At 26.3% G+C, this 18,322-nt stretch overlaps 1 protein-coding gene across 1 annotated transcript; it reads left to right on the forward strand.

The window, feature by feature from the left end:
• The first annotated feature begins 6,807 nt into the window (after window positions 1-6,807).
• LOC135929301 (homeobox protein 3-like) lies at window positions 6,808-17,202 on the forward strand. Its single transcript, XM_065465824.1, has 2 exons — window positions 6,808-8,190; window positions 15,685-17,202. Exons 1-2 carry the CDS (start codon window positions 6,951-6,953, stop codon window positions 17,067-17,069), a joined length of 2,625 nt encoding a protein of 874 aa, XP_065321896.1. The 5' UTR covers window positions 6,808-6,950; the 3' UTR covers window positions 17,070-17,202.
• Window positions 17,203-18,322: the final 1,120 nt, after the last annotated feature.

The following is an 18,322-nucleotide window of genomic DNA, read 5'->3' on the forward strand; positions in this document are numbered from 1 at the left end:
CTTAAAAAAATTAATTATCCCCCCCCCCCCCACAGCATTGGCATTTCCCTAATTTCTTTTAGATGTAATCTTTTTAAGAATCGATTAAAATAAGGTAGGGTAAGTTTTTTCATTAAAAATACATAATTTCATTAATATACTAGCATTTTGTTTACAAAATATTTTTATGTTTATTTCATGATAAAAAATATAATTACCTCTATTTAAAAATTAAAAATATAATATGCTAAAATACTATTAAAAAAGAAAATTTAAAATTTCTAAAAGGAGCATGCCGTGCTCTAATTTTTTTTTTAAATGGCGGGGGTACCATAATTTTTTAAATATCGACGGGAGAACCGCATGCCCACCTCCCAATAAATTACTGCCTATTTAGGAATTAAGTATAAGTAAAGCTTTTTAATATATAGCAACAAGACTGGGTAAGATGGCAAGCCCTTTAGGGAGAAGGGCAAATATTAAATTTAACAGTTTAACTTTCCATTTTTATTGTTATAATAAATAATTAAAAAAAATTATGAATATTAAAATATGAAAAATTTAAGACCATGTTTTTTTGGGCAGTATTAATAAATTTTTGTGAAGAAAATTTATCAAAATGGCAGTATCAAAAAAATAAACAATTTGGGCAGTATATATTATATTGAGCATAAAAAAATTAAGATGAATTGTAAATAAAAGTGTTTTGTAACAGTATCTATTTGAAAGTTATTTAGTATTTATACAAATAAGGAAATATTAAAAAAAATTTGTAAATTTTCCATTATCATTTTAGGTTCGAGGCCTTTTAAATAGAGTATCTATCTCTAATTCTACATCATTAGGGAATTTTGATAATTTTAGTTTTAATAAGTTCATGAGTTTGATATTGAGAATTTTAGTTTTAATAAGTTCATGAGTATGATATTTATAATGTATGTTACATTATCATCATTAGAATTATAAAGGAAATAATTTTTGCAGCACATTGTTCTCCTCAATTTTATATTAAATTACATCTAAAATAAATTTTCTTACCCTCTTCTGTATCATTTGAATATGGTTATATCCAGGAATTACTATTTAGATATTCCTGGACTTTAGAATTTTTGAAAATCTTTTCCTTAAATCAGCTATATCTTTGATTTTTTATTTTTCCATCCTTACTATTATCAGGTTCTTCATAGTCTTCAAATGAATCAGAACTATTCATTAATTGGTTTCATTAAATCCATTTTAAAAGTTAGTGTAAAAAATTAAAACTGCCCATTAATATAAAAATTTATTAACTGACCAAAAATTTAAAACTACCTATTTATTTTAAATACTGCCCAAATCAATAAAAAACTTGAAAATTAAATATTAACTGAAAATTTAAAATACCAACCAAATGTTTTTTCTACTACCCATTTAGATTTATTTAACTCCCCATTTTTTAATAATAAACTGCCCAAATAATTTGTCTTTATTTTAAAACAATAGTCTTCACAATAAGGTATACCATGCCCATTCAGAACAATTAGTGCATTCACTTTTTACTGAATGATAATATTGCCTTTCTAAAAATTTTACCGACCTCCACCAATTTTTTATATCTATTTCCTAAATATTTAAGCAAAAAATAAATCAAAATCATAAAAGTCAACTTACCCCTTTCCTACTACCTCCCCTTCACTCCTACTATAATTCAATGGTTATCTTATGCCACCCCTATCCCTCCCTCCGTGTTATAAGTACCTGTCAGGGATGTGAACCCTTCGATATAAAAAAAAGGGTCCGGGTTCGGGTACAGGAATAAAATTTGAAAGGACCCGGGTCCAGGGTTCGGGTTCAGGGAACATAAATAATGACTCAAAATAAGATTTTTTTTTATTCATTTATTATTATACTTCAATATATACATATTCATAATTTACAAATCAAAAATTCAAAAATGAAATAATTTATATTTTAAATGTTTTATTCTCGCACAATCATAATATGTTATAAAATATCATCCTTGAGATTTCCACGTAAAGTAGACAATATATATTTCAAAGATGAAAATTCACGTTCTACCCTTACCTAAAATAGATAGTTATCTTTATAAAATTATTGTACTTGTATCGCCGGTACAGCCATGAAGATTCTAGATAAGATATATAATTCTGGATATATTGAAGAATTTTCTTCCCAGAATTTTAAAATATTTATATCCTTATTTATTCTCTTAACTCCTAAGAACTTTACTATTAAAGATGCAATAGACATTTTTTGATCCTCCTTTCTATCTGATGATAATTTGATTTTTTTTTCTCTATCTAAAAGTAAAATTTCAAGATCATTAATGTTGCTATCATTATTATTATCACTAAAACCAATAGGTATTGTCGTAGCCTCTAATATATTGTAAATATGGAGTTTTGCTTATGCCATAAATCCTAAAGATGGTCTTTAGCCATTTGTTTTTGCTCAATACTCAATAAAACTTGATATCGAGGGTCTAAATATATAAAAGCGTATACAACACTATTTTGCAAATATTGTTGCTCTCGAATTTTCATGTTTTCTAATATTTCGTATAAAAAGGACTAAAATTTTCTAAATCTAATCGGCATCTAATCCATATGCCTTAAAATCAAATAAACATAATTGTTCTGATTGTAATCTTAATATTGTTATTTTTAAAGTTGTGCATTATCATTTAAATTAAAATATTATTACTTGTACTACAATTCACTTTCAAAATAATCAACATATTTATATAACATAGCATATTAATAAATTTACATAATAAAATATTATTACACTGGAAAATAATTTATGATATCAATCTCTAAATATAATGGAAGTCCAGGAAGAAAATTGAAAGAAAAACGCGAAGATAAAATAAATGATTCCACAAAAAAAGTTAATAAAATTTAAAAAAATTTATATTATTTTTTAAATAAATATTTTATTTTTAAAAATCTTTATAAAACCTAGAACCCTTGGACCCTCCATTTTTAAAAAGGGTCCGGGTTCGTGTTCAGCCAAAATACGAGGGTTCAGGAGGGTTCAAGGTCCGGGTCTGGGTTCACATCCCTGGTACCTGTTAATATGATTAGATAAAGAATCGGTTAGACTCATCACTGTTTTGAGTACTTCAGCATTTTTGGTATCACAGAATAACATCATCATAAATAGTTTCACCTCAAGAACGATCATTACAAATATAATTGGTAAAATCCAGATTTAGTAAGTAGATTCCACATGCAGAAAACCAAATTAAAATATTTTGTGGAGCCATTGACCTTTCTTGCTTTACAAATTTATCTTTTACCCCCCAAAATATAGCCCCAGGGAGTGAGCTAGCTTAAATAGGCCTGCAATCATTTTAGATAAGCTAGTAACTTAGTATCAAGTTTAGCAGGGAAGACATTGAAAATAAATATATTCTATAAATTGCATGAAATTCAAAAAAATAAACTTTTGTCTCAAAAGTATAGTTGAGTAATTGCTATACATTTAGCCGTTTAAGCCAATTTTTAGCCGGCTAAAAAATCCGCTAAACCAGTTTTTAGCCGAAAACGTTTTTTTTCAAGCATCTAAAGATTGAGCCGAATAGCCTAATATACTCTAAAGAGAAAATACTAAATAAAAAGTTGGTAAATAAGGGGTAAAAATTTTTTTTGACGAACATCTTTTGATTGCAAGGTTCCACTACTAATTAAACAGTAGCTGCTTTCTTTACCTTACCTAAAGTTTACCCCGGTCTCCCCTACATTGTTTTATATATTAAACCTTAAAAAGTAACCATTTTAGAAGTTTTCAAGAATAAAAATACTTTTACCACCAATATATATCAAACATAAGAGAAGAAAACCCCTATCCGTCTAACCAAAAAGATATTTTATAGTGAAAATTTTAATTATTCTACCAAGGTTGAAACAACAATTGAATTTGTATTTTTTTTATATATTTATGTTCTTAGAATACTATTGATGATTAATTATTAACGATATAATTCGTGGGCTGAGAAAATTTCCAATTGGATTTGATGCAAATCTATCTAATTTTAACCTACATACAATCCTATATTTTATAGGATGATGATTTGCATATTAATTTAATATATAAGATTATTTTAATATTTTTTGATAACCCTGGAACATTTATAACTATATTTATAATAAAGCAATAAAAATTTCACAAATAGTTTCGAATTATTTTTAACCAATAAGTTTCAAATATTTAAAAAAAAAGAGCCCACCCCCCTAGCAAAAATCTTGAAGGCGCCCCTGCCCAAATACTTATATATATTATTTATCCCGTTCTAACTTGCAGTACAATATTTTATAAGATTCACAAAAATAATGAATTATTAAATTATTTGACAAAATTGGAAAGTTTTTTTTAAAAATAACTCTACCTTCCAAAATAATATTTTATCATTGATTGATATCAACAATTTTAGAATGATAGTGTAATGCATAATATTCAGCAAGCAATGGTCCAAAAAAATTTGCAACTTGTATTTCTTTCTTATATTAAATACAAGGTTAACATAAATATATTCATAATTCTTAAAATTTTATTTATAAATGAAAATATATAATTTATTTTTTAAAGGTAAAACACAAAAAATATAAATTTACAAAATCAAATCGACTGACTAAAAAATTTCCTGATAATTTGTGTTAACTATTTATTTTATAAAAAAAAAAATAAAAAAATAATGTCTCTTTGAATTTTGATTGACAATTTAATTTTTAAAAAATATAATGAATTCCGCAAAGCGTAAAACGTATTTAAATAAATGTTTTTTTTTTAACAAATAACTCATACAGAAGAAATCAAAGATCTGCAGTCAGGATTGGAAATATCTAGAAAAACTTAAAGCTTGGAAACGATTTAAAAAAATTTATTTTTAATTTATTAACTTATTAGTTGGAAATTAATAGGTAGCACTTAATAACCTCCTTATTGCTCATATTTTTAATTGACCTTTGAAACAATTTGCAAAATTTTTAGAGTCAAAAATTATTAAAAATTGATCGCCGCCAGGTCAAATTTTTTTTAAAAAATATCTTGGACTAGGCTTGCAAAACAGAAAGTCCAAACTCGGACAGGCCTTAAAATTATGTTTTTTGCAAGTATTTAGAAGAAATATTTGGAGTTTTATTAGTTATTGTAGCTTCACATTCACGGGCTGGGCAAAATTCACCCCGCTTAAAGTCGAAATTGCTTTTCGCCTAAAATATTCCCCATTTCAGTAAAAAAATATTATCTATTCGAGAAAACGGAGCTGTTTAAATTTAAAAATGGATTTTAAGACGCTCAAATAATATACAATCTAAAAACGCCACTGATATTTATCGGAATTATTAATTTATTAAATATTATATTGTGTATATTTTATATAATAAATTGGTTGATAAGTTTTTACATTATAGGTGAAAAATGACTAGGTTGAGAAATCATGTAAATAGTTTCGAATAGAAACATTAGTAGATTTAGTTTGATTATCAATCTCACAATTATAATTGGCTCTAATATATGTTTTCGTGAAAATTGAAAGTGCTCTTGAAATTTAAAAATATGGCAAATTTTTTTTGTCATATTTTTTTGAAATATTTATTGATCAAATCATCATTTTAAAATTTCTTAGGGGCTAATTAATTATCAAACTTTAACATAAAATTGTCAAAAAATGTTTCTATAACTTATATCATATTTAGGTTTGTTATATATATTATAGTATATATATATAACTTGGATGATGTTTTTTATGACTCTATAAGAAAAAACACTTTATTTATATGCAAATTATTTGTTATGTATTACATTCGATATGTAATGTATGACATTATTTTATTTTTTACCAAATTTTATCAACAAATTTTGTGATAATTTTTTTTATTAAAGGGACTAAATTTAATAATATAATAGTAATGTTGATTCTTTATGAATTCTTCTTTAATATAAAAACAAGTGAAACCCAAAATTATTTTTGTAAAAATCTAATATAGCCAAAGGCCTAATAGGTGGACCTAAATCTCTAAATAAAACTTATGGGAAATTTTTTATCTAATAATGCCCCCCCCCCTACAAAATCGAGGATAAGCCTTATGGGCTGGTTTAACATATTACAAATATTTTAGATAAACTGAGAATAACTACTAAATATTTAACAAAAAAGTCAGCTTGAACTACTATACTTAATAAAAGTAGCTAATGATGTCAGTTCCTGAAATTGAAGAAAGAAATGAAAAACGAGGAAAGAAACGGAGATAAATCTTAAATTTGTGGTTTGTTTCGTTTAGTCAATTTTTTAACGACTAGTATGAGTCTTAGTAAAGTATTAACTTCTTCTAGATCTAATTTCGAATTAGAAGAATTTTAAAATTTAAAAATATTTTAAATAACAGATTTAAGAAATTGTATTCTATAAATTGAAATAGTGAGGTTGATCCTTAAACAATACCTTTCCCCCAAAGTAAATTGCAAACTATATTCAAATCTTGCCTAGTATTAGTTCGAATGTCGGATTGAATGATATAAATCAAAAGCAGCAGTAATTGCGGCAATGAATTAAATCTTCTGTACCATTCGTTTAAATTTCTGAATTAAATAATTAATTCCTAAATTTTTCATTGGTTCTCTAAAGGGTTTGCAGGATGTGATAACATACATCAATGGATTTTAAAGTATTGAGGGGTTTTATAATTTATATTTGCTTAATAATACTATTTAACCATTTTTTTTGTCTGATTAAATTTTTATACACACATCCATTGCTGTTATTTATTTTATATAAGAGAAAAAAAAAATAACATTTTCAATTTTATTTTTATATCTATATTTTTTTTTTAAATATAAAAAAAATTTTTTTTTTACAATTATATTTTATAATCTTATAATATTTACTTATTTTATAAATATAAATGATATATAATTTAATCTAAATACTTAAACTTAAGCGTCTACATTTACAAAAAAAATATCCCAAAATGGTAAACATTAGCAACGAAAATTTTTTCACTTACCTATCCGAAAATCAGTATTTTTATAACACTAACAATGATTGGGCTATACATGATTCGATAACTAAGTTGAAAGATGACATGAATGAAGAAATTATTCGCAAGAAATTTTTTGACAAAAACCTTTTCGACATCGAAGCCGCTACCTCTTTCAAAAATTACAAATATTCATACAATAACAATAATAACATATTTAAAACTGATTCGGGGATCACAATTTTAACGCCTACCAATCATTTTACATATGATTTTGACTCGCTCCATGCCCGTAGTCCTATGGTAATCTCCTCGAAAGGTATAGATACGAAATACCTGAATTATTGCGATAGTAAAACACATGTTGAGTTAAGTGGTGATGGGAATGGTTTTGGCCTAATTAATAATATACCTTGCGAGAAAAATGATAGTATAAATTCGAAACAAATGTCCGAATTTGATTTAGTTGTTAACGAGATTCCATACATTCCCAACCCCGAATGTCAAATTAATAATAATAATTCTGTTAATGGCCCATCGAGTCTACATCATTTTGACTCATTAAATTCTCTTCTTTACCGTTATCCTGACCTTAATCACAATTCTAATAAAAAAAGTAACTCTGAGGAAGGTGAAATTAATATCGATGTTAACCATCCTACAACTTTTGATGTTTACAAAATTTCCAACGAACTTAATGACGATGCTGTGGATAATGATCGATTGAATAAACCTCTGGGCAATTCGGGACTTCACTCTGAGAACAAAATCTATGATTTCGATCACAAATCCTCTATCCCGGATATTATGCCCTACAATTTTTACAAAAAGAGAAAAGTGAAGATTGAATGGGGAAATGATGAATGTTTTGCGAAGACTGATGATTTAAATCAAAACACTATTTTGAATAACGAACCAGAGTATAGAAAATATTTCGAATCCGTCGCGAATAGCAAATATTCGACATTTGGCAGATTTAAAAAGTCGAGAAACAAAAATATTGAAAACCCCGAAACCCAATGCCACTATAATAGCCACCATGACAAAAATCCAATGTATATCGATGAAGAGAAAACTGAAGTTAAAAAAGACTACACTCAACCTCAATTATATTGCAATCAAAACCCATCGCCTACAAACACTGGGTGTTACAAATGGATGCAAATTAAAAGGAATAATGGGAATTTAAATAACAATTCTTCTTTCAAGCCGTTTGCCGCCCCTGATTTAAGTATATATAATCTCACTTTTTTTTAAAAAAAGTTGTATAAAATAATTATTTAAGACTAGGATGCTTTAAATATCGATTAGTTTAGATGAGTCACACTAAATGAAATAATTCTAAAAAAATTTACTATACTTCTATATAAGTTTAATAATTTTAATAACTTTGGTTCAAACAGTTACAAAAATCAATTATTGCTTCTAATCTAACTTATTTTAAATTTTATAAATTTCATTTTTTAACCTATCACAATCAATAGCATCACTGGGTGGAGGGCACAAGGGCTCAAGCCTCCTTAAGAATTTGAAAAGCCCCTGAGAATTTTTAAAAACTTAAAAAAGTCATTTTTAAAATGCTAGCCAAAAAATACGGTCATTTTCAAAAATAGCAGGGAAAAAAATCAGAAATATAAGAAAAATAATTTTCGAGCCCCCTGAGATTATAAAGGCTAATGACGACACTGATTACAATTATCTATATATAATATACTCTGAAGAAATATTATCGGATATGATATAAGGCGAATTGTGCCAAAAATATGATAAATTATTATCTATGGGTTTCCCTACATCGTTCACAATAAAGATAATTTGAATTTTTGATTTTTAAAGATTTTTTATTTATTTTCATTCCTATACTTTTAAAAACCTTAAAAAAAATTATCATGTGAGTTCACCTCAATAAAATAACTTTACTTAAGGTCTATTTTTTTCTTCCCATTTCCCTGTATCACCTAATCACGTCAAAAATAGAGCTGATATATAATATACAGCTGTTATTATAATGTGTAGTACTATAATTATTTTATTATATAATGGTAAAATTTACTCCACTAAAAAAATTTTGAACATTTCTCTCAAAATATATTTTTCAAAGCGTTATTATAATGTGTTTAATTCAAATATTATTATAATATTCGAAAATAATATATATTCACTTAATATACATTTTGTATAGGTGGATTATGAATGAGATTTAAATATATTGAAAAAAAAATTCTTTTATCGATTGATAGATTTATATAAACTTATATTTTGTTGAGTTTAGGGTTGATTTCTTAAAATTCTACTGATATTTACATAGCTTCAAAAAATCTCTATATACTACAAAATTGATCTAAATAGTTAGAACTCTATAATAATTTAGCGACCATTTTAATTTAGATTTATAGTAAAAAAAATAAGGGTGAATTCTTATATTCTTTCATAATCACATTCTCTTTGCAAATACCATTATTTTTTTTAAAGATTATTATTTTAAAATCTCCAATATACAAAAACGATTCCAGATACTTATATATAATATCCCTTATAATCGGATTATAATATTGTTATAAAAAATTTTTTAAATGTCAAAAATTGGGAAAAAAACTTTTTTTGTTATTATAGGTTATTAGAAACTCTTCTAAATAATTTATTATCTAGAAATGCATTTTATCTTGTGTAAAAAGCCGTTACGAATTTCAGAATTAATGGGACCCCCCCCCCCCCATATAAATTAGTAATACATAAAAGTTGTTAAGGAAAATTGTATGAAATTTATAACTCTTAACTGTAAGTCAGCTCTGTTGTTGACCGGGCCAAAAAAGTTTTCGGGTTAGGCCGGATAACTTGTGTAAAATATATTTATGGGTTGGGTATGAATTTCGCAGGTTTTTTTAAAAGCTCAGTTATGCAAATATCCTTTTCCTTCATAAAAAAATGATTGCGGTCTGGAAAATTTATACAAAATTATTTTATGGGCTGAGCCAAAACGAGAAGATGGGGCCGGCCCGCCAAATCGACCTCTACTCTACTCATACTGGAATGCATTTCTGGTCTATCACATTTTTCAAATTTATAAATCACCTTCAGTAAATGATTTAAAATTGATATTCCGTCTCCATTGATTCCATATCCTAATACGACATGTGTAACTATAAAATGGAATATTCCGCTGCATATATACTTTTTCTTTTTAGTATATTTCAATATATATTATAGACATTATACCTAAGGCTTTAGACATGGTGGTGATGAGTAAGTATTATTAATTTATAACTCTTTTACCCCGTAAGGTTGAAATGTAATGCGTATTTTATATTTAAAAAAACCTTAAATAATGAAAATATTTTACATTATTTCAAAACCACCCCAAACTTTGTGTCTAAGTCTATAATGCAATAAATTATAATCAAAAGATATCAAACATTTTCACCTGTCTTTTTCAAAATCTTACGTAAATATCTCTATCCTTATTTATAATTATAATATTGTTATAGGTTTTTTCAGTCTCGACCAATTTTTTTTATGAAATATGAAATATTTGTTGGATATTTAAAATTATCAATATATTTTTTTTGTATTTGAATACATCTTCGCTATTTTTTCCCTAAATAAATATTCGATGGTTTATTGTGCATGTGTTAACTTAAAAATATTAATCGAAATTACAATTAAATTTTAATTCATGAATTGACCATTTTAAATGCTAATACAAGGGGAAAATTGAATAATCATTAAGAAATGTTTCTAAAATTGATTTAAGAAGATATAATATTTACCTATAAATATATCGTCGCTTGAGTATTGGATCAAATTAACTGACATTTAATGTTGTTAAATGGTTAAATTTTTAAAAACGGTTAACCTAAGATTTTATTAAAAAATATTACGAGAGCCTAGGGATTTTTCTTATAGGTGGTAGAAAGGTTTGGACTTCTATTAACGAAATCTAGAGGCCTGCATAATATTTTTTGGCTAAAATATTGCGTTCGCCGTTTTTAAAACGAGCCGTTTAACAACACTACTGACAATTGAGATAAGGGATTTGATTAAGACTACTTATGATTATTCTTGTGTATATAAAAATAAAGGAAAAATATTGCGTCGAATCTACCGATGTTGGAAAATATAAATTGGGAATTTTATAAAATTTTAAATTAACAATTAAATATTATTTTATTTCAATAATAAAAATGATCTCCGCTACTAGTTACTTTATAACCCGAAATATTTATATCGGAGGCATCTGCAGCAGAATTAATATCGAAGCTCTGCCTGTGAAAGACCTAGCTTCTTGGTGTTGATCTTAAAAGGATATTATTTAATAATAGCCAGTTCAAATAACACATTATGAGCATCATATGCATCTCATATTCTAGATCTTCCTATTAAATCATTGGAATATAACCAAAATGATAAATCACTAAAATTTTTACCGATTTCAGTACCTAAAATAACCAAATTCTATAAACTCGGGCTAGATCATAAACTATATCTTAATTCGAGCAGAGCTGAACTCAAAAATTTATAACCCTTAAATTAATCATAAGCATTCAAATTTTTTAAAATAACGACTATAATTCAAATTTTTTTAAAAAAAGAATTTTTATAAAATAAAGTGAAGCTTAAAAATTAAGATATAACATAGCCAAAGATCTACAATAAGTGGACATAAAGACATCCAATAAAAGTTTATGATGGAACCAGCCTAATAGTGCTTTACCCACTCCTCCTATAGAAAAATCGGATGGCCTATGCTTAATTAAGATACAAAATTTTATAGTAGTGTATAGATAGAATCATAGGTAGGACTTTGGTATGGAAGGAGTGCCCCACCCCCATAAATTTTATAGGTACATCTATTGCAGGTCTTTGACTGGGTTATATTTAAAAAATATTAATTTTTCTTTTTTTATTTATTAATAAAATGTTTTTATTTTTCTTTTAAATTTATTAATTATTTATTGTGACATTTGTATTTGGTGGAGGGGAGAAGGGGTGACGTAGGTGAAGCTTAAAATGATATTTACTAAAACAGACAAATTTCTGAGAAGGGAACGTTCCCACCTCCCCTCTTTGTCTATGATATAATGGATTGTAAGTTTCCTAGAAATGACTTCAGAATTATCATATAAGGATTCGGAATCTCTCAAAAAGTTTATCTATGAGATAGATTTTTAAATATTAAAAATCGATTTTACCAAGAATGTATTTTAGCGTATAAGTTGTTAAAAGCTATTTTTTAAATGTATCTAGATAAAGATACAAGGCTGAAAAATGTGTGAAATATCATTTTTCCAAGATGACATATTTTTTTTATAAACATACAAGCCCATACTAACAGGAGGAGAATCTGCCTCCCACCGAAAAGTTTTGTTTCTCGTGGAGAACAAATTTATTTTTAAAATAATTATTTTCAGCTACTCGCCCTAAGTTTCAACAGTAAAGTTATCTTTTAAAAAAATCCAAATTTATCATTTTTAACGAAATTAGCCTTAACTACTTATAGTCAAATAAATAAATGACTAAAATTGGCAAAAATAAATTTTCGTTTAATTAAAGATTTGAAATATAATTCATTTTGAACAAGACCCATTAAGGTAAAATTGCATTAATTTCGTATATGCCAAACCAGAAAAAAAATCTAAGAATTGTTTAATTATTTTTAAAAAAATGTTATGTTTAGGCCATATCTTGTTAAAACACAAAATTTGGTTCATTTTAGTTATTTAAAAATTTTAATTAAAAATTCTTTATTAGTATAAATAGGTAAAAAAAAATATATATAAATTTATAAAAAAAGATCTTCTTTTATTATATAGATATTGTGGTAAATGTTATTATTTTTTAAAACTATATTTTATCATTGGAATGGACTTATTTACTCAGAGAAGTCCTGTTTTTGAAATAGCCTATAAGGCATTTTTTTTGGATATTATGATTAGTTTACCTGATAAAAATATTTACACCATGGAGTTTTCATATTCATAGACATTTTTGGGTATACTTTAAATTATCCCATCTAAACAGCTAATATTTCATTCAATATTTAGGATAGACTATTATTTTTTTCAATTATATTATATACTAGTTTTCATATAAAAAAATAACAAACGATAAATAAAAAAATACTACCGTTTTTTAATTAACTAAATTGTTGGGACGCGACAAATAATCTTTTATTTCAGAGGCTATCTGCTCTGCAGAAGAAAAAACAAATATGATTCAGGTGCTTAGGAGCCAAAAGGAAAGTAAAGAAAAGCGAGATTTACTAATTTTCAAAAAGGCACATCACGCGGCACATTTGAAAAGCAGAAATACTCTATATGGATTATGATTGCAATGATATTCCTATGGCTAATTCCCGAAAATCCCTAAATACAGAATAGTTAACATTAGTTCCTCTAAAAATTTCGTTAACTGGTACTATAAGAATATGATGTTGTGAATAACTGGTAATCTGCAAATGTTTTTAGAAGAAAAAGATCCTCAATGAATCGAGAATTTTAATTTCCCACAAAACCAAAATAGTAAACATCTTTCTGCTTCGTTCCACTTGCGACAACTAAGCAATTAGTCTATCGTCGTTGGTTTGTGTATTCGATAGAAAGAAGAAATTTGTTTTGTTGTAAACTCTTTTCAAATTCGAAACAAAAATTTTCAAACGAAGGCTGCAATGACTAGAAATCAAATCGCGTAAATGATCATGAATCCTTTTAAAAATATGTTGTTAGTATGCGGATCAAGCTAGAAAATCACATTGGCAAAAAGCAAACCATGGATGTAGAACACATGCCACAATTATAAAAATTCTTTAGCTTTGTCCAACGAATAAATATTCTCTTTTCTGCTCCAACTCAGCGATGGCAATTTTAGAGTGAATAATTTTACATTAAAACCGTTATCTGAGACGCGATTAGAGTGTAGGTGGAAAAGTGTAAAGGCGATCAGATATCAAGCTTGTGATATTTGTGATCACTAATAAATGAATATCCAACATATCTAATGATTCCAAATACAGAAGCAATTTCATTAAAGTCTCTTTTTAAGAAAAATGACTGGATTATTATGTTACTCGATCGAACGAGGATTTCGGACAAAAGTATTTAGGATCACTTTTCAAGTATAATTTTTGGTTTTGATTCGATATACCTGCAATTGGTAAATACGTTTAAAGGAAATAAAAAACTTGCAATTGATTAAATATTTTATAACCGATCATAGTTTTTTGAAAAGCGATATAAATACGCTCTGAATTAAAAATTTTAATAAATATATTGTGCAAAGTGACCATAGCCCTTTAAAAATTTTGAGCTATATTTACACTAATAGGATATTTTTCATCGAAAAATTTATTAAATTGGTTATTATTACCACTAAATTTATATTTTTGTCATCCAATGCATAAAATAAAACTTGTCTTAAATTGAAAAGAAATAAACTTAGGCAGATATTAATAAATTCAATATAAAAAATAGGATTAAATTTATACAGTAAAATTTATCTATTAAATTAAATACTGCTAAGATCTAGATAAGATACAGATACAATATTATTTTAACAACTCTGATAACTTATACACTTTTAATTTCAGATATCTCTTTCAAAAAAATTAAAAATTTGCCAAGGAGGAGGAACGGCTTCGTTACGCCCCCTCCCCCGGCTACGCCTATAAAATTGTTATTTTTTGATTGAACTGATTGACAAAACAAAGTTAACAAAATATAAGGTTGATGAAAATACGATAGTATTTTTTTCAAAAAAGCATTCGATATAAATATTTGAGGAACCCATCTTTTCTTTATATTACACCCTTATACCCTGAAGAATTAATTATTTTTTATTATTTTTCTTTAAAAAAAATTTATATTATGGTATTATAAATATTGTAAAATTTATATATATAATATACATATAATTTTCGTGTTCAACTGTTTATAATAATTTGTTTTCAAATTAATTTATTCCAAGATTTATATGTAGCTTCTTTAAAAATAAAATAAAATATCTTTTCATTGTCAAAAATGATAGAATTTTTTTTTATAATAAAAAAAATAAATAAAAAACAGGTATATTTAATTTTTTATTTTTTTAAAAAAGTTTTTTTAAAATATATTTTGACGAATTGAATAAATTAGCATATATAATTTATTCGCTGGTATGGTATTAGAGCAATTCAAAGTTTTCATAAATCGTTAAAAAAATAGTTTTATAGGAGCATGTTTTTATAAAAAACGAAACTATCAGAAGAATATAAATAAATGTCAAATTTTTTTACAACTGTATTTCAAAAAAAACCACTATTGGTATTAATTATAAAGCCACAGTATAAAATTGCCAATTTATTATTTTTTCCTTATTAAATATTTTCCAAGATAGGGAAAGTTATCAATATTTTTATTAGTAATATAATAAGGGAATGTGTTAATATATAGTAAAATTGATTATTCATTATAGTATTATATATATTTTGATTTTTTAAATAATAGCCAACACACTTTCATATTTGATTATAATACCCTTTTTTCATATTCAATCAAAATTATATAATAATTATGACATTTCCTTTATTTTTATTTTTCCTCTTGGCAGTTATGTTATATTTTTTTATAAATGATTAATAAAATCATGAGGTCAGTTTTAATTAGACATAATCGGATGTAAATTTTGAAATATTTTTGATTGCTAAATTATATTTATTAAATTTTTATTTTTAATGTATACACAATTAATTAAGGTTCGAAACAAACTTTCCCAAAAACTGGAAATAGCTTTCACAATATAGACAATAATTTTAATCAGCAAAGACATATTATCATGGAGGGTTCTGATATTTTTTCTAAAATGAGAGAAGAAGACCATTACTTGCCAGATTCATTTATCGGGGAAATTAAAAATCCTGATCAAAACCTAAAACGAGTTTATACAAGTCATCATGCCACTATTCCGCAGAAAGATTTCAACAATATAGAGCAAAAATACACTAATTCGCAGACCGATAAACAATTCGAAAGCAATCTTGTATCAATTACACCCAGAACCATTAACTCTAATTGCCAAGGAAATGACATTAACTTGGTTAATAATGTTAACACTGGTCGGACAAACTTTACCAACAAGCAGTTGACGGAACTGGAAAAAGAATTTCATTTTAATAATTACCTCACTAGATCTCGCAGGTTAGAAATTGCGGCTTCCTTAGATTTGAACGAGAATCAAGTAAAAATTTGGTTTCAAAACAGGAGAATGAAACAGAAAAAGCGTATTAAGGAGGGAACCATACTCGTAACGTCTAAACCTTCTATGACTAACACCTACCTCAATCAACATCATATCTATAATTATAATAATTGTTCCAATAATTGCAGTACAAACAACACCACTTGCCTATTAACTGAACCATCAAAAACGCTGAACATCGATATCGTGTCGTCACACTCAATTCTGAATTCTCGTGACTATAATAATGGCACCCATCATATTAACACTCATTTGTCACAATTGTCAAAATTTTCAGAAATATTGGAGCCCAATTATATAAACGAAGATCATGTCAAGAAATGGGATAATGAAAATTATAGAAAGAATGACCTGAATCTCATTTACACGAATTATGAAATATCGTCTCCAAACAATAATAATTCAATTGAATTCAACAAAAATGTTTCCCAACCAAAAGGATTTAACATGGGCCAAATGTTAACTGGAAACATAACCAGCTCTACTCCACCTTATTACATACAACGGATCATGACTAAAAAATCAAATACGGATGAAATTTCGGGTTTGGTATACCCTACTAATTCGTATTTAACCCCAATGAAGGATGTTTCTGATGTTAGTTTCGAGGAAAATTATAAATACACACAATCCCTGCCTTATATTGATAACAATCACTCTTCGGTCAATGTCATTCTGACTAAGTCTTTCGATACTAATTCTAATGGTAGTGAATTGACAGAATGCTTGGTAAATCATTCATCAAATTTTGAAAATGTAGGATTAATCAATAATGATAAGATATCAACTGCCAGGGATTTTCAAATTTTTTCACTCTACGAAAATAATTCTGCATCAACATTCTATTCACCTCCATCTATATCATCATCAGAGTGTCATTGAATTTCAATTATGATAGTGGATATTTTTAATTTTTTTTATAAAATAAAAATCCCTATTTCAATTTTAATTAAATTATAAATTTTATCAATGGTGTATATTATCCGTTAAGGAAAATAATATCTATTATACATGAATATCAAACAATACTCTCATAAAAAAAATTATTTTATGTCTATTTAAATTCAAAAATATATTTATTATAATATTTTATTTTTAAAAATTTTAAATAAAAAGCGTTTTAAATTAAATTGTCGAAAAAGGTGTAAAATGTAGTATAAAAAAATTTATTTTTCATAGTTATTACTTTTTAAATATGGGATACCATTTTAAACATAAAAGATTTTTTTTTATAGGTCATGTCATGAATAAAGTAGGATAGGTATTATTTTAATATAATTAAACTTAATAACGAATTTCTTCCTTGGTTTAGTGTAGTCTTTTTAATTAACCGCATCCACTTTACCCGACTTGTTTAGATAATTTATTTGCAAATATCCAGCCTGGCTCTTAGTACAATTAATAACGAAATTCGAATAAATGATTTTTATTATTCCAATCAAGCCTAGATTGATTTTTACTATTAAATCCTCCAAATACGTTAGGCCGGTTGAAACCACCTGGATAATTAATTTATCAAATCTTAAGTTTAGTCAAATTTGATTAATTGATAATTTTAACGAGAAAATAATTTATATCAATAACAAGGTGAGAGAAGCTAAAAAAAAAGAGGGGGGGGGGGTTTCAAGAAATGTTCCAAATGCAGAAATTTATGGGGTTTCAACATGAAACTTAATAAGTAAGAAATAATAAAGCGATAATCAAAAAAATCCGATACATATTTTGGAGATATCCATTAGTTTCTATGGAGTAGAGATAATTAATGAGCAAAAACTTATATATTAAAAAAAAGAGCACAATGTATAAGACCAGATGATATTCTTATAAAAGACTTTAGTCGGTCAATATATACCCCTGAGTTACTGTTGCAAAATATCTCCTAAAGACGCAATATTCATCTCAATGAAGCTGTCATTCTTTAAAAGTTAGGGGAGACCAAAGTCATATGAGTAATTTTTATGTTTGCGATAAGAAGAATTGTCCTAAGACTTAGACTAAAAATAATATATAGCTATAAAATAAAAGATTCTAGGAGCTTGATCTTTTAAAGTTTATGAGTTAGTCCTAAATAGTGAGATAGATTATTCGATTTACCCCATCAGTGGTAAGTTAGTATATACTCCCAATCAAACGCT

The sequence above is a fragment of the Gordionus sp. m RMFG-2023 genome, chromosome 5 (genome assembly GCF_954871325.1).
Source record: "Gordionus sp. m RMFG-2023 chromosome 5, tfGorSpeb1-WG-v2, whole genome shotgun sequence".
Taxonomy (NCBI): domain Eukaryota; kingdom Metazoa; phylum Nematomorpha; class Gordioida; order Chordodea; family Parachordodidae; genus Gordionus; species Gordionus sp. m RMFG-2023.